This window comes from Papio anubis, chromosome 10 (genome assembly GCF_008728515.1).
Source record: "Papio anubis isolate 15944 chromosome 10, Panubis1.0, whole genome shotgun sequence".
Taxonomy (NCBI): domain Eukaryota; kingdom Metazoa; phylum Chordata; class Mammalia; order Primates; family Cercopithecidae; genus Papio; species Papio anubis.
This window is the reverse complement of record NC_044985.1, coordinates 49430484-49452627: the sequence shown is the minus strand read 5'-3', so window position 1 is coordinate 49452627 and position 22144 is coordinate 49430484. Positions and strand designations below refer to the sequence as shown.

General features: G+C 39.2%; 1 protein-coding gene across 4 annotated transcripts in view; it reads left to right on the top strand.

The window, feature by feature from the left end:
- GALNT3 (polypeptide N-acetylgalactosaminyltransferase 3) overlaps positions 1-12540 on the top strand; it is an 82745-nt gene extending 70205 nt beyond the window's left edge. Inside the window, exons 10-12 of one of the 4 annotated variants that reach the window (XR_002516121.2) lie at positions 6898-7013; positions 7643-7886; positions 8439-12524. Coding sequence is in view for 1 of the 4 variants with exons in the window: in XM_021923692.2 (XP_021779384.1) it covers positions 6898-6951 (54 nt within the window). In the remaining 3 variants the exon portion in view is untranslated. Of the gene's footprint in view, positions 1-6897 lie in introns of all 4 variants that reach the window. The other 3 variants (XR_002516120.2, XR_002516122.2, XM_021923692.2) reach the window with 3 other exon arrangements.
- Positions 12541-22144: the final 9604 nt, after the last annotated feature.

Here is a 22144-nt window from a genome sequence, read left to right as displayed (position 1 = left end):
ATTTGAAAAGACTCTGATAAATTCCTCCAAGAGGGGACTTGACATAATATACTACCCCCACCCTCTCATTGTTAATTACAGGAAAATTTTGCCTGTACTGTCAAGAAGATCAAGGATATAATTATAGGGAGAAGTTTGAAGAATTGTTTAAATTGACTCTAGTGATGGAGTCAATTTATTTATTATTGATAAAAATTGTATCCTATTATGCTAGTGGTAAGATGGAATTATTTTTTCTATTCTGTATGTAGAAAGTGCTTGTTATATGAAGAGAGTATCCAGCTAAATAATGCAGGAAAAATATTATAGAGACAGGTAAGTTAATTAACAAAATTACTACTACATTTTTTGAGACAGGATTTTGCTCTGTTGCCCAAGCTGAAGTATAGTAATGCAATCATGGCTCACAGCAGCCTCGGCCTCCTGGGCTCAAGCAATCCTCCTGCCTCAGCCTCCCAAGTATCTGGAACTACAGGCACATGTCACTATGCCTGGCTAATTTTTGCTTTATTTTTGTAGAGATGGCATCTCACTATGTTAACCAGGCTGGTTTTGAACTCCTGGGCTCAAGTGATCCGCCTGCCTGGGCCTACCAAAGTGATGAGATTATAAGCATGAGCCACTTTGGCCAATTGTTGTTTTTATTAACTTTTGTGACATTTTTGAGATTTCAAAATGTATTTGTTGAGATTTAAATGATCATTTTCAGTATTTATTTTTACACTTTATTTTGTGTTCTCATTTTTTTAAATGAGAAACTCCCAAATTATGTAATCTTCAGCTTCCACAACACTTATCTGCCTTTGGTTGTCAAGAAAGTGAACAATTGCAAGTTAAATGAAAAGATCATATTTCAGTACCTACACAGGAAGATGAAATATAGCTGATCTTACGCTGTGTTTATCATGTTTTTGGTTCTGCTTCTTTAACCCATCTTTTTTTATTTACTGCTATTATCACAGAATATTCTTTCAAATAGTCAAGTTCATGTTCAAATAGTCAAGTTCACTGTTGCACTTATTCCTTTCAGAGCCTCAGCCACCCTCTTAATTCAGAGCTGTGCTTTTTGATGAGCTGGAAACTTGCCCAGTGTGCATTACCCTTGTGTACCCATTTGATACAGTACTTCCATGAACTGATGTTTAATAAATATTTAATAAAATGTGTTCAGCTAAATTAGGTCAGCAGCTAAGGTAGAAGAAGAGCTGTATCTTTAAAAATACTGGAGTGGCTTTAAATGTTGAAAAGCATTAGAAAGCAAAGGCTCTGGTAGAGTGGACAAGAGTTACTCTGTTCTTGTTTTCAGAGAAGTCCAGAAGCTGCTCCAAATTTCTAAGGAGATGTTCCAGCTATTAGAAACTGGAACCAAATGTTGATCTGAAAGCCCAGGGAGAGATGTTATGAGCCTTTATCCTTCAGAGGGTCTGGAGACTCACCCAGCTAGCAGGTTTTGGATCCATGGTGATTTGGAGGATTTAGTGGTGAAGGGTATCATTTCCAGACCATACGCTCAAATGATTCAAGGAAAAAGATGTTTGAGAGTTAAAGCAAACAAGGTAAAATGTAATATTTGGGGGATTTGAGTGAAGGGTTTATGAAAATTTTCTGTACTACTTAGTCAGCTTGGACTAGTATATTAAAAGAAAACACATACACACACCATAGATTAGGGGGCTTTTGAATAATAGAAATGTATTTCTCACAGCTACAGAGTCTGGGAGCTTAAGGTCAGGGTGCCAGCATGGTTGGGTTGTGGTGAGCATCCTCTTCTAAGGGGCAGGGTGCCATCTTCTCATTGTATCCTCACGTGACAAAAGAAGTCAAGAGAGCTCTCTGGGGTCCCATATATAACTGCACTAATCCTACTTATGAGGGCTCCACCCTGATGACTTCATTGCCTCCCCAAAGCCCTACTCCCTAATACATTAAACTGGGGATTAGGATTTCAACATATGAATTTGGAAGGGATACAAACATCCCATCCATAAAAGTACTCTTACAACTTTTCTATAAATTTGAAAGTATGTAAAAATAAAACACGGAGAGCAAACAACAGCTACAACAAACTAAAAACAAAACAAAAATAAAACAACCATGGATTTCTATTTTTAAACCTTACTTTTCCCTTAGTATAATGAAGATATCATGACATAAACTTAATTTAAATAGAGGAATGGATCCACCTCTCGGACATGTCATGTTACTGAAACCTGAGCATTATTGAGTTTTTTTGGTTACAAATTATTATTAAGTGCTTCCTATTTAGGGGAATTGGGATTGCATGAGGGATGGGAATTTGAGTTTTTTAGGACTTGATAATTCAGTTTCACGTTTCAGACAACCATGAATACTATAAGAGGTAGTGCCCCTCAAGTTATTTTAAAAGGTGGGATAATATTAGAGTCTCTGGCATTCTTGTCTATAGCTTAATTTGTTCTTTAGTTTTTTATACTGCCTAATATTCCCTAAATTTTATATGTATCTTGAGTTATAGCTTCCATCATAAAATAAGATAGGTATCATTGAGATGATAAAAAGTTATGAATGAAATAAAGCCTTTTTTCTAAACTTAGTTGAGACTTTGGCACTGTGTTGAGGAAATAAAAGATTTGTTTGTTAAGTGGAGGAGAGTTTTGGTTGGGGTGTGGCTGGCCTACTTGTACTATATCTGTGAGGGTGCTGTGGTCCAGAGGAGAAGGATGGAGAAAACAATGAGAGATGGAAAAAAGACAAGGAAACATGCAAATGCGTTTTCCTTAGACTGCTCTACGTGCAGGAAATGTAGGACTCATTTGTTTCTTCTTTAGGTGCAGTCTTTCTTCTCCCCATGACTTTCTATTTCCAGAATTTTTTTTTTTTTTTAATTGAGATGGAGTCTTGCTCTGTTGCCAGGCTGGAGTGCAGTGGCGTGATCTCGGCTCACTGCAACCTCCGCCTCCCGGGTTCACGCCATTCTCCTGCCTCAGCCTCCCGAGTAGCTGGGACTACAGCTCCCGCCACCGCGCCCATCTAATTTTTGTATTTTTAGTAGAGATGAGGTTTCACCGTGTTAGCCAGGATGGTCTCCATTTCCTGACCTCGTGATCTGCCCACATCTGCCTCCCAACGTGCTGGGATGATAGGCGTGAGCCACTGCGCCTGGCCTCTATTTCAAGAATTTAAGATAGGACTATTTGAACTGTTCTTCTGCTGTTATTTCAAATAGATTTTTAAAATCATATCATAAAAATCTAAAAGCATATTAACCATTTCAACCACTTACTACATCTCCTAAAATAGATTTATATGGCTCTAAGCAACTAATTTAGAGATAATTTTAGAAACAAAGACTGCAAACTAAGAAATGCATTGTGCACATGTCACTTTGAATCAACACCTCTTTCAGTAGTGCACATACTAAATTAGGTACAGCCGTACAAGAGGAAAGTTGATCTTGATACAAGAGGAAATTGAGTCTTAAGTTTCATCTCTCATACACCTGTAGCATTTGACCAAGTGTACCTGAAGCAAATCCTTACCTTCTTTGTGCTTGACATAATGTTCTTTAGCAGCTTATTCTTACGATCCTGACTGAATTTCCTGTTCAATTATTTAGCATCATTTCTATCTCAGTAGTCAAGCTAAGTATATTCTAACTATCTTTCACGTTCATTTTTTGGTCTTCCTGGAAAAGAAATAAAAAATTATCTCATTTCTGGCAAAGAATAAAAAAAATACAGCATTGTTTTTCTCTATATGGGCAATCATGAGGATCCTTGAAGACCAAGTTTCCAAGTTTCCAACCTGGATATCTGAAGTGCATTCCAGAATCTGTATTCTCAAATAACATCTTTATCCAGCTAAGTTTGGGGAACACTGCCCACGGAAAGAGGAAACTGGATAAAATCCAACTTCTAGCCAAGAGGAAATCCCAAATGGTGCTGAATCCTTAAGTCAATCATGCAGTGAAAAACCTTCATGAACTGTTATCCAACTAAATGAGAATTCTTATTTTGTTTTCCCTAATGTTTTTTTCTTTAGATAATTTTTTTTTTACCTAATTTCTTTCACTCACACCTACCAGTAACAGAGTTGTAGCTGAAACAGAAATTTAAAGAGAGAAAAATCAGCTAACATTTATTGTTCCCTTATTGTGGGCAATGTTTTGTTTGTAATCTTCAAACAGCTCTGTAGGCCTATATTACTGGCTCTATTTTCCCCACTTGGGAAAGCCTCAGTGAGAGATGGGAGAGACTCAGATAAGTCAAACACCTTGGCCAAGTTTTTCCTGAAGGTGAGTGGCAGAGCTAGGATTTGAATTTAGATGGGTGTGACTACTCATAAGTGCTGCTAAAATGTAGTTTCCTGGGGAGCAATATAGATTCAGACCTTATCTTTTCTATCTGTGATAGCAATGAGACTACTACACAAATGATGAGCTTAAAACTATGCAAAAATTTAGCATAAAATGTTTATTATGTTTCATTTAGTATTGCAGGAAGAATAAACACATCTAAGGGATTCTGATTAATCTTGAACTAGTTTAACACATTCATTGAGTTAAATTAGTTTCTGGAATCTAGACTTGCTTCTGATAATTACTATTAAAATGAGTATGCTTATAGTTTGCAGATTTTCTTTAAAACTTTTTAAAAAGTAAAATAAAGGGGTCTGATACTGGAGGACCTGGTAACTCCTCAAGAAAGTTCTTCCCCATGTCACACATCTTCCCGTGACACATGCTACTTCCTGAGGAGCCAGTCCGCTGGGAACTGAACTTCAGCCCCAGTCTACCATGTGACAGGCACTATGTCAGCATCAGTCACACAATCAGTCATAACAGGCAATGTCTTGGCCTCATGGAATTCACACTCCCAAAAGGAAGAGATAATCAGCAAACAAACAAATGAGAAATATCAGATGATGACTATTACGAAAGCTATAAAATAAGGTAACAGACAATGCAATAGAAAGTAACTGAGTGGGCCGGGTGCCGTGGCTGACACCTGTAATCTCAGAACTTTGGGAGGCCCAGGCGGGAGGATCTCTTGAGCTCAGGAGCTCAAGACCAGCCTGGGCAATGTGGTGAAACTCCATCTCTTCAAAAATACCAAAATTAGCCAGGTGTAGTGGCGTACCTGTAGTCCCAGCTATTTGGGGGGCTAAGGTGGGAGGGTCGCTTGAGCCTGGGAGGTCCAAAGTGCAGTGAGCCCTGTTTGTGCCACTGTACTCCAGCCTGGGTGACAGAATCAGATTCTGTCTCAAAAACAAAAGAAATATATATATATATAAGGAGAAAGTAACTGGGTGCAGCGAACTGCATAGCCACCCAAGGACTCTCAGAGAGCTGAGCGACAAGAAGGAGGCAGTCATTGACCATCCAGGTAAGCATTTTTGGAGCTGCAAGAGTGGTCTCTCCACCCATTTCCGGATGAAGTCCTAAGTTTGATTGCTGTGAGGGAGGAGATCTATAGTGGGACTGATAACCTGAGGTATACAAATAAATCTATGAAAAGGGGCAAGATACTAGCTAGTATCTGGGAAATATAGCCCAACTTCTGGACTCTTATTTTAATTTAAAAGGCTATGTTCTCTGCAATAAAAAAAAAAAAGAAAGAAAGAAAAAAAAACTATTAAAAATGGGCAAAAGATTTAAATGGCCATTTTTTCCAAAAAAAAAAAAAAAAAAAAAAAAAAAAAATATGCACATGGCCAATAAAGATGTTGAGCATCATTATCCATTAGAAAACTAAAAACCACAATGAGATATATTACTTTTTGCCTACAAGCATAACTATAATAAAAATGGAAAATAACAACTGTTGGCAAGGTTGTGGAGAAACTGTAATCCATATACATTACTTGTGGGAATGGGAAATGATGCAGCCACAGAAAAGGTGGAAAGCAGTCTGACAGGACCTCAAAAAGTTATACATATGACTTATGACCTAACAATTCTACTCCTAGAGGCATATATGACTTATAGAACTGGAAACATATGTTCACAAATACCTACAGAAAGTAAAAATTGTTGCACAAATAAAATTATTCATATTAGCTAAAAGGTGGAAGCAACCCAAATGTCTGTCATTGATGAAGGGATTACAAATGTGGTATGTCCATTCAATGTAATATTATTCAGCCATAAAACGAAATGAGATTCTGATACATACTACAACATTAATGAACCTTGAAAACATTATGTGAAGTGAAAGGAGCCAGCCATAAAAGACCACTTGATTATTGTAAGATTAATTGACATGAAGTGTTCAGAACAGGCAAATGCATAGAGTGAGAAAGTGGCTTAGTAGTTGCCAGTGACTTAGAGAAAGGAGGGAGAATGGTGAATGTCTACTAATGGTTAACGGGTTTCTTTATGGGGATAATTAAAATATTTGGAATTAGATAATGGTAATGGTCAGACAACTCTGTGAATATACTAAAAACCACTGAATACCACACTTTAAAATTGTGAAATTTATGGTATGTGAAGTATATACCAATAAGAAATATGTTTTAAAATGTTGTGTTACCCCAGTGAGATGTAAATATTGAGTTATCATCTATCAGTGAAGTAACTGAGAAGATTTTTACTGTTGTGCCAGGAAGATATCTATCTATACTAACAGAACATGTAATTGAAGTTATTTGCAGCTGGTGTGGTGGCTTATGGCTATAATCCCAGCACTTTGGGAGGCTGAGGTGGGAGGATTGCAGCCATGAGTTCAAGACCAGCCTGGTAGACAAAGTGAGACACCCATCTCTATAAATTTTTTTTAAAGTTCTTTGGGTATTTATTTTTAAAACTTTGTGGAAATAAGTGAAATATAGTTCATAAAGAGAGGGAACTTGAAAATCTAGGCACTTGACTTGGATTAAGGTCTTTAGTCATTCATTCTTTCTTCAATATTGCTTTAGGAAGTATCCACAAGCCTCAGAGCCAATCAGATCATCACACCGAGGAAGAAATAGACTAGCAATTCTTCATCATGATCTTTAAAGAGCAGCCATACTGACACCATAAGAGTTCCAAGGTCAGTACTCACCTAATGCTGGATAGCTAAGGAAGAGGCAGGACCCGACCTTTAGTGAAACCTAACATTCAAGAATGGAAAGACTTCAGGAAGAGGGAAGTCTATGTATCAAGGTAGTGAAACAGAAATTAATGGGGCTTATTCAGGGGGAAAATATATCCACTATTTTGCTTGCTTATAGAAGTAAGGATATAGAAATAATGGGATAATGTGGGAAAGGTTGGCCTAGACTAGGGGAAGATACCTTGAGCGCCAGGATAAAGAGATAGAACCAAACTAAGATAATTCCACTTTTGTCCTGGATTTTCCCTAAGTCCCGGAGTGAAGTTGAACAATTTACTTCACTCCTAGTGCTCCAGGATGCTTTACAATAATAAGATATATTGAAGTTGATTTCTATAGAAAGTGTTTTATTTGGGGTAATGCTCTTTTTCATGAATAACTATACAAGTTTCCAATGATTACTATAACAAATTACTACCAACTTAGTGGCTTAAAACAACACAAATGTATTATTTTATAGTTCTGGTCGTCAGAAGTCTAAAATCAAGATGTTGCAGAGCATCATTCTTTTTGAGGGTGTTAGAAACAATCTGAGAATTTATCTCCTTGCCTTTTCTATCTTCTAGATATTGCCTGCATCTTCTAGATGTTGCCTGCATCCTTTGACTAATGGCTCTCTCTCCCCTATCTTCAAAGTGCATCATCATCACACCTTTTTCTGGCTTCATCATCACATCTGTTTCTGATTTTGATCCTCTTGCTTCCCTCTCATAAGGGCCCTTATGATAACATTGTGACCACCTGCATAACCAAATAACCTTCCTTCTCAAGATCCTTCACCACATCTGCAAAGTCCCTTTGCCACTGAAGGTAACATGTTCACAGGTTCTGGGGACAGCAATGAGGACATTTTTGGAGGACCATTATTTAGCCTATCCCAGTTACCTATTGATTTCCTAGAACACTTAATATATATGTTATGAATGCATCTCATTCTAGACCTCCAGGAATGGAGTCTAGAAATAGGCATTTTAAATAAACTTCCCCAAGTCTGAAGTGCACTGCTGTGAGAAAAGGCACGTCACTAAAGATCTTTTAGGATAAGTAGAGGAATGAAATTAGTACAACAGTGCTTTAAGATAAGCATTGACACTTTCAAAATCATGCAAAAGTTAACTAATATTAGGAGTTATTGAGTTTTTTGTTTGTAGTCATTATTTATTTATGTATTTATTTATTTTGATAAGATTCTGCATAGAATTTGGGTCAAAAAAAGAAAAACAGAAGGCAGTTGGTTTGGGTGTGATAGCATAGGCAAGCCTGCTCTTCTAATCTAGGAATTACCCTGTTTATTCAACTCCTTTGCTCCTTGGGGGAATCACTGCTTCATAAAACCTATTTTCCTATGACATTGCCTGCCAGAAAGGAACCCTCTCAAACCCTGTTGCAGTCTGAATATGGACACATACTGTGACAGCACCCAGGCACGTGGAAAGAGATTCAAAGCAAAGTCCTGAATGGCAAGATCTCCCTTCTCCCATTAGGTAAGGATCCTCCTATTTGTACTACTTTCCTTCCAGTCGTGCATGTGGCAAAGGCTTCTGATTCCTGAGAGAAAATGGAAAATTTCTCTTGCATTATGGTTAGTCTTTAGGAGGAGAAGCTTGCTTGTGGAAGATGGCTTTCTTATTTCAATTTGGCAGTTTCCCCTAACATAAACACATAAGCTAAAATCAGCCAAGCTGTCAGGGGGCTTCCTCCTGGAGGCAGGGTCCTGAAGTCCTAGCAGGTGGCTCAATTTCTACGCCTTACATTAGGGAAATGGTTCTCAGCACAACCTGCACTTTGAGATCATATGAGAGACTTAAAAACAAACTATCCTGGCTGGATATGGTGGCTCGCATCTGTAATTCCAGGACTTTAGGAGGCCAAGGTGGGAGGATTTCTGGAGACCAGAAGTTTGAGACCAGCCTCAGCAGCAGAGTGAGAAGCCATCTCTAGCAAATTTTAAAATTAGCTGAGCATGGTGGTGCATGCCTGTAGTCCTAGCTACTTGGGAGGCTGACATGGGAGGATTGCTTGAGCCCAGCAGGCTGAGGCTGCAGTGAGCTATGATCATGCCACAGCACTCCAGCCTGGGTGATGGCGTGAGACCCTGTCTCAAACAAAACAAAACAACCCTCATAAATAAACAAAAAACAACCAAGAAAAAACCTGTCTCTAAGTCCCATTCTTTCACATGGTGATTTAAGTCATTTGAGAAGAATACCTGCTATCAATATTTTAAAAAAACTCTCCAAATAATTTTAATGCAAAGCCAGGGGTGAAAGCCACTGATTAGGAAATCTTAAGTGGTTCCAGGTTAGGAAATAACTAGTAGTTGCAGTTGTTACCATGTTTTTAAAAATGGAATACAATTAAGAATCCTATTTTGGGTTGTACGCAAAGCTCATTCAATGTATTTATTACATGGCACTCACTTAGTGATGATTAAGAGTTAGAAGGGATTTTAGAAACATTCTAATGGGATTTCGTAGAAAGAAATTGGGTTTTGGAGACAGACGAGTTTGAATGAATTTTGATCCTTCCAATTATTAGCTGGGAAATCTTAGGCACTTAACTTTGCTAAGCTTCAGTTTCCTCATCTGTATAATCTGCATAAAAATCACGAATTTATGGATTTCTTAAAAGGAATAAATAAGACTTACATAAAGCCCCTGTCATATTAATAAGCACACAGAAAATATTATTACACTCCCTTTTATACAGAAGAGGAATTTAGGCAAAAAATAATAAATAAATAAAGTCACACACGCACGCGCGCGCGCACACACACACACACACACACACACAAACACATGCAGGCCTCCCAGTGAGTGTCCTTCCTAAGTAATACAATTTACTAGCATAAAATCTGGGACTAGAATTCATGACTTCCATCTAGAATCCAGTTCTTTTGTAGAATCACTGTAATGTGGCTGATACATTATTCAGAAATATTAATACCTTTCCCCTTTCAGTCTTGCTTGTAGAGGATTATTGCCTGTAACGGCCCAGATAATCATGCCTCCGTTTCCTCCTCTTTAGCTGCATAATTAAATTTACAACAGTCAGTTAGGGCAGGCCAAGGCACACCTTATACAGCAATAATAATAATAATAATATACTCTAAAGCAGATAATAAACATGCTACTTTGTGAGAGAATGCTGCTAACTGTGGCTCCTGCCTGGCCAGCTCTAGCTGGTGCCACTCCCTGGATTTGACTGTGATTCTAGAACCTTGATACTCAATACATTAGTCCTAGCCATGTGTAGCTATTTAAAATTAAAATGAACTCAAATTAAATCAGTTAAATAATTTGGTTACTCAGTTGCACTGGCCACATTTCAAATGCTGAGTTGCCGCTGGTGACCAGTGGCTACTTCATTGAACAGCATAGATATGAAACATTTACATCATCATAGAAAATTCTGTTAGGCGGTGCTGTGTTAGAGGACTTTATATCTTTGGATTTTTTATTGTATCTAAATTTATCAATTGAATTTTCTCTATTAATAGCTATTAATTGTGTAGCTATAAAATAGAGAAAAGTGGAATTTGATATGAAAATAAGCTGAGAGCAAGGGTACAAGAGGAAAGAGAGAATAGACTTGATTTGCCTAAACTGACAGCTGGCAGTTGACAATTCAAGCAAGAACAAACTGTCCCTTAGGTTAGTAGGCAGAAACACCCTGGCTAAAGAGTTCATTATGCTTGTTTCTGAAAGGCTGGGGATGGCACACTGATACAAAGCTCTGGCAGCCAGTGCTCCTACTGGGCTCCCAGTGGGTTCCTGTGGGCAGCTGTCACCATGGCAACGCTTAAGATTGAGGCTGGAGCCCTGAAAACAGCTGCTCTCATGCCGTTGCCCCACTCCTGACATCCATCCTGAGAAGCCCTAACCAGGCAAATCGATCAATCCCTGTGGAATCCTCAGAGAGCTCAATTTAAGCACAATTTATTTTAATAAAAAGTAAGACTTGAAAAGAAGTTCAGACATTAAACCTAACCAGCAAATATAATGTTAGGCCTCTTTCTGTTAAAAAAGAAATCAAAATATAAATTTTGCTACATCCTGTCACTATTTTGGATTCTCAGCTATGAAAGCACTGTCCTCTTTCCCTACATTAAGATGAAGTTCCTCAATTAGGGTGAATGTGGGAGTTATTGGTGCTGTTCAGCAATGTTTCTGTTCTTCTTCCAAACATACTGTAGGACAACGTGACCCAAACTTCTTTTTTTTCTGTGAAAGATTAAAGCATCTTTGTTGGGGTCAATTAAGACAACAGGAAGTAAAACGCAGTTCTATTTCTGTCCATGTAACTTATTTTGGCCAGTGCAATATGAGTGGAAGTGACATGTGTTATTTCCAGTTAGAAACCTTTAAGAAGCAGCACATGAGAAGCCAAATTCTTTCCCCTGCCTGCAATGCTGCAGACGGTGGAGGCTCCATCAGTCTTAGCGCCTGAACAAGGATGATGGAGTACCTCACCCACTGAAGATGGACCTGGAGTGAAACCATGTTTTAAGCCATTGAGGTTGGGGGGGTGTTTGTTACTACAGCAACAAATTTAGAATCTTCTAACACAGTGCATATATAAAAAAAAGTACAGAAAGAATTAAAAAAATCTGAAGAAAATTAATTATTTTAATGTAAACTGCTAGTTTCAACAGTATCCTATCTATTGCAGGATCAGCTTAAATAAAAAATCTGTGTAATGGTGTGACTTTTTTCATGCCAATATTATTTGTTTGTAAACAAGATATGTCAGTCTTGGTTTATATGAAAGCAAAAAAATTAGTCTGATACTAGCAATTCAGTTGGTCTTCTTAGACCAATTTTCGTATACATAAAAATATTTATGACACCTATAAAGAGATATTAACAAACAAAACATCTTTAAAATACAATATTCCATTACTTATATTTAAATAAATAGCAACATACATAGCCTGTGGGAAAGGGGGGTAATATATACTTAGTATATTTTTTGACATTTTTAAGATTATTCTTTGGGAATCCTGGGGAAAAGTTTGGAAGATATGTGCATCATTTTTATTATTTTGGGTACAACATTTTAACTTTACTAGTTCAACTAGTTCAACATAGTTGATTCTGAATGACCTATGGATATTACAAGATGTTGAATATACTTTTAATGTATGTCTATTTGCCACAGTTAAAGCAATATTCCAAACAATGAAACTATGCAAAAAAAAAAAATCAAGATTGCTTTAAATAATGACAACCTCCTTATTGTTAGCGTATAATCTCTCCCCAAAATGTAGATTGTTTGGATATATCAATTCTGATGTGTGAGTATGTCTCATCCATCACCTCAAATTGCTTTTGAAATTATATGTAATATAAAAGTTTAAAAATTGAAACATTTAAAGCAGTCATATTTTTTATAATCACAAAACTTTATGCAGACTCTAAACACCACTGAAGATAAATTTAAAAAAATAAAAAATAATCCTGATGGATTTTATAAATGCCATGGCTGGGATTTCTGTTTTTTCATTTGATACTCAGAAAATAAAACATTTATTTTAGCAACACACACACACACACACACACACACACACACACACACACACACACATATATATTTTAATACAGGAAATTTAGAAATTAACCAGGCTGCCTCAGCGTTACCTCCTCCTACTTCTCTTCAGGATCTAGGACATTCTGCCTCTTGGCCAGTAAGGGGAGCCATCACAAAGTAATTACAGACACATTTACATGACAACCTTTCCTCATAGACTTGAAGTTTGTGTGGGTTTTTCTAATACACATCTTGCTTTGCAGTGAATTTTGTAGGTCAGTACTGAACACGCATTGTCTGTACACGCCCAGGCTGTCATAGCAGGCCACCAGATAGCAAAAGCTTCAGAAAAGCTCAGATGCTGTGCTGTTTCTTTAGAAGCCTTCTTTTCCCATGTCTCATGCTGTTAGAAAAAGCTTCTATTACCCAAGATCCAGGCCAAAAGGCTCTGATCTGAGCCCTGCTGCTGCTTTAATTGTCTGCCCCTACTCAGCTCTCTTTATTAACCCCTCTCACCCCTCCCAATAATAAATGTAAATTACATGTTTCTTTCAAGTCTACCTACCCAATTCTTTCAGGAAAAGCCATTTGTTCCCATGCACCTGGAGCTAATTCTCTCACTTCTTGCATTTTATCCACTGAACCACGCTTCTGCCCTGCTGCCTTCTCCCAGACTCCCCTAGATGCCATTTTACCTCTACTGGAGGCCTGAGCTGATGTATTTAAGGGCTGCCCAAGAATGAAATAATTCAACACTGAGTTTCCCAGGCATGGTATTTCTCTGTATTGTTTCAAATACCTAAAAAGATGAGGGCAAGTGTTTGAGTGTGGCACCTAGCCAACCAGAGTTGTTTCAAGAAAAGTCAATAATGTATATTACAAACATGTTTTGGTGACCAAATACAGCCTCCCAGCTATAGGTCTCCTCTAGAAAAGTGAGGCAATTATCTCAATCAGTCAAGTGAAAAGGTCCATTTATGCTTCAATTCTCTGGCTAATTCAGGCAAAAGTAAAATTTTCATCTGAATGATCTCAGTAATTGGCTTGCTGCTTTGCTTTACGAGAGAAAAGCAAAGAAACAGGCTGTTCTATACTGACAGGGTGCTAGTAATCACGGGGAACTTGTGCATAGAAAACATCAATGAGAAAGCACATTAGTAGAGACTTTGTTGAGAAATTTCAACAACAGATAGAGCCTAATCATAGATGATGAATGGGACCTTTAGCAATCTTTTTTCCTCCCCGGCACCTGCCCACCAACCACTTTTCCTTCAGTATTTCAGGTCCAGAGCAGGTATGCCACTAGGAACAAATCAACAAATCTATTATCCTTGACTTCTTCCTCTCCTTTAATTTCCATTCCACCTTCTGCAGATCTTTTGAATGTCAACCCCTCTGTATTCCCATGGCCGTTGTCTTAGTTCAACCATTGGTACTTTCCTTGGACATTCATCAATTTGATATTTATTGAGGGTCTTTTATGTGAAGCTACAATGCCAGGTACTGCAAATACAATGAGCAGAAAGACAGACATGAATTCTATTGATCACAGTTACTCTTTTTTTTTTTTTTTTTTTTTTGCGACAGTCTTGCTGTCTCCCAGGCTGGAGTGCAGTGTTGCGATCTCGGCTCACTGTAAGCTCCGCCTCTCAGGGTCACACCATTCTCCTGCCTCAGCCTCCCGAGTAACTGGGACTACAGACGCCCGCCACCACTCCCGGCTAATTTTTTTGTATTTTTAGTAGAGACAGGGTTTCAACGTGTTAGCCAGGATGGTCTCGATCTCCTGACCTTGTGATCCACCCACCTCGGCTTCCCAAAGTGCTGGGATTACAGGCATGAGATCGCAGTTACTCTTAATTGGCTTACCTGCTTTCTATCTCATACCTCTCCCCTAATCCATTATCTTCCTAGCTGTCAGATTCACCTTTTGAAGTGCCAAGCCAGGCACTACTTCACTGCATAATAGCCAAAGTCCTAAGTATGAGATACAAGGACCTTGATGATCTGACATTGACTTCATAGTCCTTTTCCCTTCCAGTCACTTTCTAGTGGTCTTATATTTGGCCAATCTGAATTTTCCACGGTTGCCTGTGATGCCTGCTTTGATCCAAAATGCCTCTTTTCCCCTTCGTCTGGCTAATTTATATCTATAGTACTTTTTCATTTGGTTTTAATTATTAAAATTATCCTCCCTATATTCTGTCTTCCTAGACTTCTCACTTCTGTTTTCCTAGACTTTTATCTCTTGATTCCATAGGGAATAATTTCAAGCCCCTTTAGCTGTCTAAAGAAAACTTGTATTTGGTGTAAACATTCATTCTTTCAACTAGCCCTTTGTCGTGTTTTTGAGCTCCTTTACTGTTCTGAGCATTCTCCCCTGAACACATTTCAGTAAGTGGATATTCCTTTTAAATGGCAGTAGCCATAATTGAACTTGGTATTCCATGTGTGATCTGATTTTCAGGAAGGACAATTCCTGTCCTGGTAAATATACGTGTTCCTTTATAAAACCTGAGCTCCAGACTTTCCATTTCTCTCTTAACTCCTACTCTGGATTCTCTTGGATACAAAATCATGTCTTTATTTCCTTCTTTTGAATCCCAGATCTGGCTGTGATGGATATGGAGATGCACAACTCAGGTTTCTTTCAGGGCTGACTTGTTACTTCTTTTTCAGAGATGACCTCAGTTACAGAGTGATGCCTTGTTCAAAAGCACAACCTTCCTTAGCTATCCACATCCAATGACTGATCATGGAGGACATATAAAGATCTGAAAAGTTTGGCTCACTAGGGGACAACACCAAAGAGTCATACGGCTCTGGAGTTCTCTGAGGGTTGGGCTGAGGCTCTGTCAGGCCTGCTTCATAATTCAACTTGTCTCTCTGTTCAATTGCTTCCTCCTCCTGGCTTCCACAGCTTTTGAAACTTAATAAATACCTTGCACGTCCAACTCCATTTCAGAGTCTTTAAAAACCCAATCTGACATTTGGTATCAGAATGGTCCAAAAATGAAGTTAATAAGATAAATTTTGAAGCTTTATCATTTGTCACTTGGCTAGTAATGTGGACCCCATCACTGATGGTACTGAGGTACAAACAATCCAATGGAAATGAAAAGACCCTGAAACAACAGAGGATAGGAGGTGCCACATAATTGCTGAAAAGCAGGTGGATGCAATTATCATAATGAGCAGCAGAGCCAGAGTGGCAGCCAGTAGGGCCTGACCCACAGAGAGTTGTAGAGATGGTTAATAGAAACTCATAACCCCGGGGGCAAAATAGATGGGCAGCCAACAAGGAGACTTTGGTTTATACCATCACAAGAAATTAAGGTAAATAATTAGAAGCCCCAGTTAGTGAAGGAACTCACCCCAATAAGATAGTCATGCCAATAAGATGTTGTAGTCCTTTGCTCACTTTCCAGATATGAGTTCATTTTCAGACCCAGGACCCACTGACTGAAGAAATGGCCAGGTCCCTAGGAAGAAAGACCCAGCGACACAACGCAAGTATATATGATAATGATTCCCCCAGTCCATCTTTAAAAGTACCTACAACTGTTTACTTGGGTGACTACGTACAAGGGAAAGGGGAACACTCAAAACATTTTGGGACTGTTTGACACTGGGTCTGAGTGAACATTGATACCTGGAGAACTGAAGCCTTACCATGCATGGGGCCCTCCTGTTCTAAAGTGGGAGCGTGTAGAAACCAGGTAATGAACAGACTCCTGGCAGAGATCTGGCTTGCAGTAAGTCCACTAGGTCTGAGGACCCACGCAGTGGTCATTTTCCCTGGCTCCAAGTATGTAATTGAAGTTCTTATGTTTGGAATATATGCAATCCCAACATTGAACCTTTAGTGAGTGGGACAGAAGCTATAGAAGTGGGGAGAGCCAAGTGGGTGTTTCTGAAACTGTTTGTATCCCCCACCCAAATCAAGGTAGTACATAAAATACAGGGGGAATAGCGGAAATTATTAGTACCTTTAGGAACCTAAAAGATATAGGGGTAGTGGTTGCTATCATATCCCTACTTAAGTTATCTTAATGCAGTGACTTGCTCTTGTAGAACACAGATGGATCCTGGGAAATGAGAGTAGATTATTGCAAATTCAATCAAGTGGTCACCTCAATTGCAGTAGCTGTGCCAGATGTAGTATCTTTGCTAGAGTGGGTTAACCAACCTCAGTCACATGGATGAGGTTATGTAAATGGCAAATGTGTTTCTTTCTATTCCAATTAGAAAAAGAGGATCAGAAAGTGTTTGCATGTGCATAGAATGGGCAACAATATATATTTACTTTTGTATTCTGTCATAATATAGTACAAAGAGATCTCAACTCTCTAGATTTCCAACAGAATACCACTCTTTTATGGTATTATGCTAATTAGGCCAGATGAGCAATAACTTGTCAACATGCTGGTGGCATTGGTGAAACACACACACAGTGGAGGATGGGAGATAAACCCTTTGAAGAGTTAGGCATTCTGTGGTGTGGGGAGTTCAGGATGTCTCTTCCATAGTAAAGATACATTATTACATGCTGCAACTCCCACCGTGAAAAGAGAAGCACAACACTTGATATGCTTCTTTAGGTTCTAGATGTGACAACGTATTTCTCATTCAGGAATACTGCTCTGACCCGTATGTTGGGCAATGTAAAAGGCTGCCAGCTTTGAGTGAGACGTAGAGCAGGGAAAATCTCAGTAGGAGGTATTGGTTGCAGTCCACCAAGCCCTGTTGTTGGGTCATGTGAGCCAGCAGACACCACGATATTAGTGGTAGCAGTGGTGGGAAAAGATGCTGTGTGGAGGTTAAGTGCCAGTGGTAGAATCCCAACATAGGCTATGGGATTAAAGCTTTGCCATTTGTAGCAGTAATGTGTATGCCTTTTGAGAAACAACTCCTGATACATTACTGAAGCCTCATAAGAGATTACGTGCCTGCTATGGGACACCAAGGCACTGCACCTGTAGAACCACGTATCTTAAGGCAGGGCTAGCAGCACTTTATTTTAAGAGGTGGATTCTAGAAGTAGAAAACTTGGATCAAGCATAAATAGGACTGGAAGACACAAAAAAGCTGCATGACAAGATAGTCCCATCTTCCATGTCATTTGCCATCATTTTCCCTGAACCTCTTCCTCAGCTCATCCCTCACTCCATATGGAGGATGCCACATGGCTCACTTCTGGAGGAGGAAAAAGCCTTCAGATTTGGTTTATAGATGGGCTGGTTTAGTAGGTGGATGCCAAACAAGCCAAAAATCCATGGCAGCTACACTGCAATCTTGCTCAGGAGTAGCTCACGGGGCTAGAGAAAAATCCTTAAAATAGGCAGAGCTTTAAGGTCCACTTTGTGATTCTCTTTGTGTGGAAGAATAAATAGGAGCTCTGTTAGAATATATATGGACTGATGGGTAGAAGTGAATAGCCTGGCTCAGGATGCTGAAAGCAGAGATATTAGAAGATTGGGGAATAGGAGGCTTGGAGTATAAGCATGTGAATGACTTGTGAGAGAGGACACAAAGTGTGAAGATCTTTGTGTTACATGTTAACACCTATCAACTAGAGAGCAACCACCACAGAAGACACACTAAACAACAGTGTGGACCTGTGTTGTCCAATATTGTATGCACTAGCCACACATGGCTACTCCAAACTGAAATGTGCTGTAATTGCAAAATACACTGGATTTCAAAGACTTAGTCTTCCAAAAAGGATGTAAAATATCACCAATAATTTTTATATTGATTACATGTTGAAATCTTTGGTATATTGGGTTAAGTGAAATATATTATTAAATTAATTTTATCTTTTTGTTAACTCTTTTTAAGGTGACTATAAGAACACTTAAAATTGCATATGCAGCTCACATTTGTAGCTCAGATTATATTTGTTTTTGATAGTATTAATACAGACAGAATAACTTGGCTGTTTGGCAGCAAGCAGCCAGCCTCAGTTATTGGCTACTCCAGGGCTGCTGTGATAGGTACATGGATTGGGTGGCACGAAGGCTCTCCTTGGGTCCATGAGCATGGCCTGCCACTTACCAAGACTGATAAAGCTCCCGCTGCTGCCAAATGCACAGTTTGCCAGCAACAGAGACGGATGCTGGGCCCTCCATATGCCACTACTCTTCTGGAGCCTAAGCAGACACTTGTTGGCAGATTGATAACATTGGGCCCCTTCCATCTTAAAAGGGCCAGAGATTTTTTTGTGTTTTTATTTGTTGTTTGTTTTAAATAAAAATAGACATATATTCCAAGTATAAGTTTGCCTTTCTTACCTGTAGGGCCTTGGCTAACACCATTATTCAAGGACTTACAGTATATTTGATCTACTCACTTAGGATCCCACATAACATCATATCAGAGCAGGTGAACTAATTTACAGTAAAGGAGGTGTGGCACTGGGCACATGACCATGAGACCCACTGATCATATCACAGACTTCAAAGCTCCTGGCCTGACAGAGCATTGACTGGCCTGTAGAAGGTGCAGTTGAAGTCCAAGTTTGGAGATGATGTTCTGCAAGAATAGGTTACTATCCTCCAGGATCCAGTATAGACATTGAATCAAAAACCTTTACATAATAATATGTCCCCCATAGGAATAACACATGGGTCCAAACTCCATTGGGTGGAAGCAGGAATGGCTCCAGTTAACATGACCCACAGGAGAAAACTGTGGTTCCTATTCCACAACTCTGCAGGGTTAAATGTCTTTGCAGTCTTAGAGGTCCTAGTCCCCAAAGAGGTCACACTTTTATCAGGGGACTAAAGAGTCCCATTGGACTTAAGCTATTGCTACATCCTAGGATTTTTAGGCAAGGAGAAAAAATACCTCACCATCTTGGTAGAGGTATTTGACCTTGATCCTCAGGAAGAGATGGGCCTACTGCTACATAATAGGTGCAGGAAGTAATATTCACTTAGGTGCCTTTTGGCTTTGGGTCACACCACCAAGTAAGCCATTGAGGCTAGCAACTGTGTTTGCTGAAGCTGAGCGGAATGTAGAATTAATAGTGAGAGAGGGAGATGGTCAGTTTTAGCTATGGCTTTAGGACCAGCCAGAGTGGCAGGAACTGTAATTTATTTTACTAACCTTGCTCCTTTAAGTTTTCCCCAAGGAGAGAGGCCCACCAGAATCCTGAAGGAGTTGTTCCCTGAAATTTAAGTGATGACATGAATATGAGGACCTGACGGATGGACATGGAAGACACAGAGCTGTTCTACCTTCAAAAATTCCCTTTCAAGGAAGGACTTGTCCCAGGTCCTAAGAGTGCTGTCAGAAAAACATCCTCCAACTTTCAGCTCTTTTCAGGCTTTCTCCTCACTGCAGAGTGCCAGCTCATCTCAGAGCACTCCCTTTCTGGGGCGGAAGACATCCAGAGACTGACTGTGGAGTGGCTATATAGGCCCAGCCATTTCAGCCCGCGAGGGGATGACTCAGAGGATCCCTTATCCTCTAGAGCACTCCAGTGGGGTCGGTCTGCATCACAGCCTGATTTCTGTCCTTTCCTAGTCTGCTTCCTCCCACTGGCTCCCACAAGAATTGATTCCTCATGGAAATCCTGCATGCTAAACTCCATCTCAGAGTCATGTGCTTATGGCAAACACAGCCTGAAACACTAGCCTTTCTAAAGCTTCGGTCCTCTCTGTTATTTAGTTCCTTCTATATATATATATTCTCCCTGTAAAATTCTCATTCGCTCCAAATCTCATATCTTTGTCTAAGCTCTAGACTTACATTTCCTTCTGTCCATTTGTTATTTTCACTGAGTATCCCAGCATCAATTTAAGCTGTCCAAAATGAACACATCTCTTCCTCCTTATAACATTCTAATTTATGCTGATGATGTCTATCTTCTTATGTCCTTCTCCATATTCCACCTATGGTATTTTGGCTCATAATTATTTTGTTACCTTTAATCTCTCACATCATAATAGGCTTTCAAATAGCTTTTTCTCTGCTGTAATTACCCACATCTTTCTACTTGCTTGTCTAGAGGGACTCTGCCTGTCTTTTCCCCCAGTGCCTCCTCATTGTAGCACATTCTTGCACAGGATGCTAAATCAGAGTAGGTTCTCAACTCTTAATTTTTTCTAATGAACAGTGACTGCAATAGCGACTGGAAAGATTTTTACTCCGGCATTTCCATCCTCCCAAACTGTCTGTGCACTGTAGCCACACTGATATTCCACACTACAAATCACTCTTACTTGATTGATTTTCCTTTTCTAAAATCTTCAGGATTTCCTGAAGGAAATATCCTGATTTCCCTAAGGATATAAGCCAGATTCCTTGGGTTGGTCTTTAAAGCTTTGCACTCTCTAAATTCACTCTCCTCACCTGATTTGTCATTTGTTCCTGAGAGTAAATGATCTGTTCTTAACCAGGTCCTTCTGCCCCCGACCAGAAGAATGATTTTGTTCTGATCAGCCTTTCCTCAAATTGCTCCATAATGTGGACCATGGGGGTGCCCCTGCTAGTTGAAATTCTCCCTCTCTCTCTGAATCTGACACCTTTTCCACGGTTTCAGCCAGCCATCTTTCCCTCATCTGAACTCCTGTACAGGAGTGGACTTTGCATCACTCATTTTTGTACTTTGCATACATCAGTAAATGTATTTTTAAGCATCTACCGTGTTTTAAACACTAAGCTGAATGCTGAGAAGACAGAGAGTAATGAGAAGAGTTTTCTGTTCTCAGGAAGTACTGAGGGGGAGTAGGTGCATAAATAAGCAAGTACAGTGAGACTCGAAGGGGCTCTAACACATGTCTGCTTTGTATAAAACAACAGGCAATCGATTTTCAGGAATACTGGAAGGGCAACATAAAGGAAGGAATATTTGAGTTTTCTCTTGAAAAATAAATAGATGGTCATTAGAATTGTGCTGTCAGGATAGGTTTATGGGGTGTATATTCTTGGCAGAAGAGACAAGCTGAACAGAAGCAGGGAAAAATGGAGTAGCAGGTGAAATCTAAGGAACCGCTCTTGTGGGCAGTGGAGGACATGGGAAGTAAAGGGAGAGCTTGTACCCAGATCTCAGACGACCTTGTGAGGCATTCCAAGGAGTTTGAATTTTGTTTTATTGGCAGTGAGGAGAAAACACCACACAAGATTTTTAATTCAGTGAATAACATGTTCAAATTTGAGTTTTAGGATGATCGCACAATCATATTATTATTTGCTTTTAAAAATATAGATCCAGTTTCTAAATATAAAACAAGTTGTTGGAAGAAAGTGTGTTGCATATGATAGGAGATTTAAAAAAATTCAATTTTTTTCCTTCACCCTACTGCCAATAAAAGTTAAGTTTTAGTTACTTTAAGCCAGCAGCTTTAAACAGATGGGCATATATACGTACCCATGCGTACGCGTATATTCTAAACATCAAATCACACAGATTCTGCTTTAAGCAAAGCAAAACAAAAATACTACTAAGCAGTTAAGTTAAGGATACTACTTACAAGAGATTGAATTTGTCCTTGTAAAAATATCCTCCAAATTTCATTTACATAGAGAGTTCT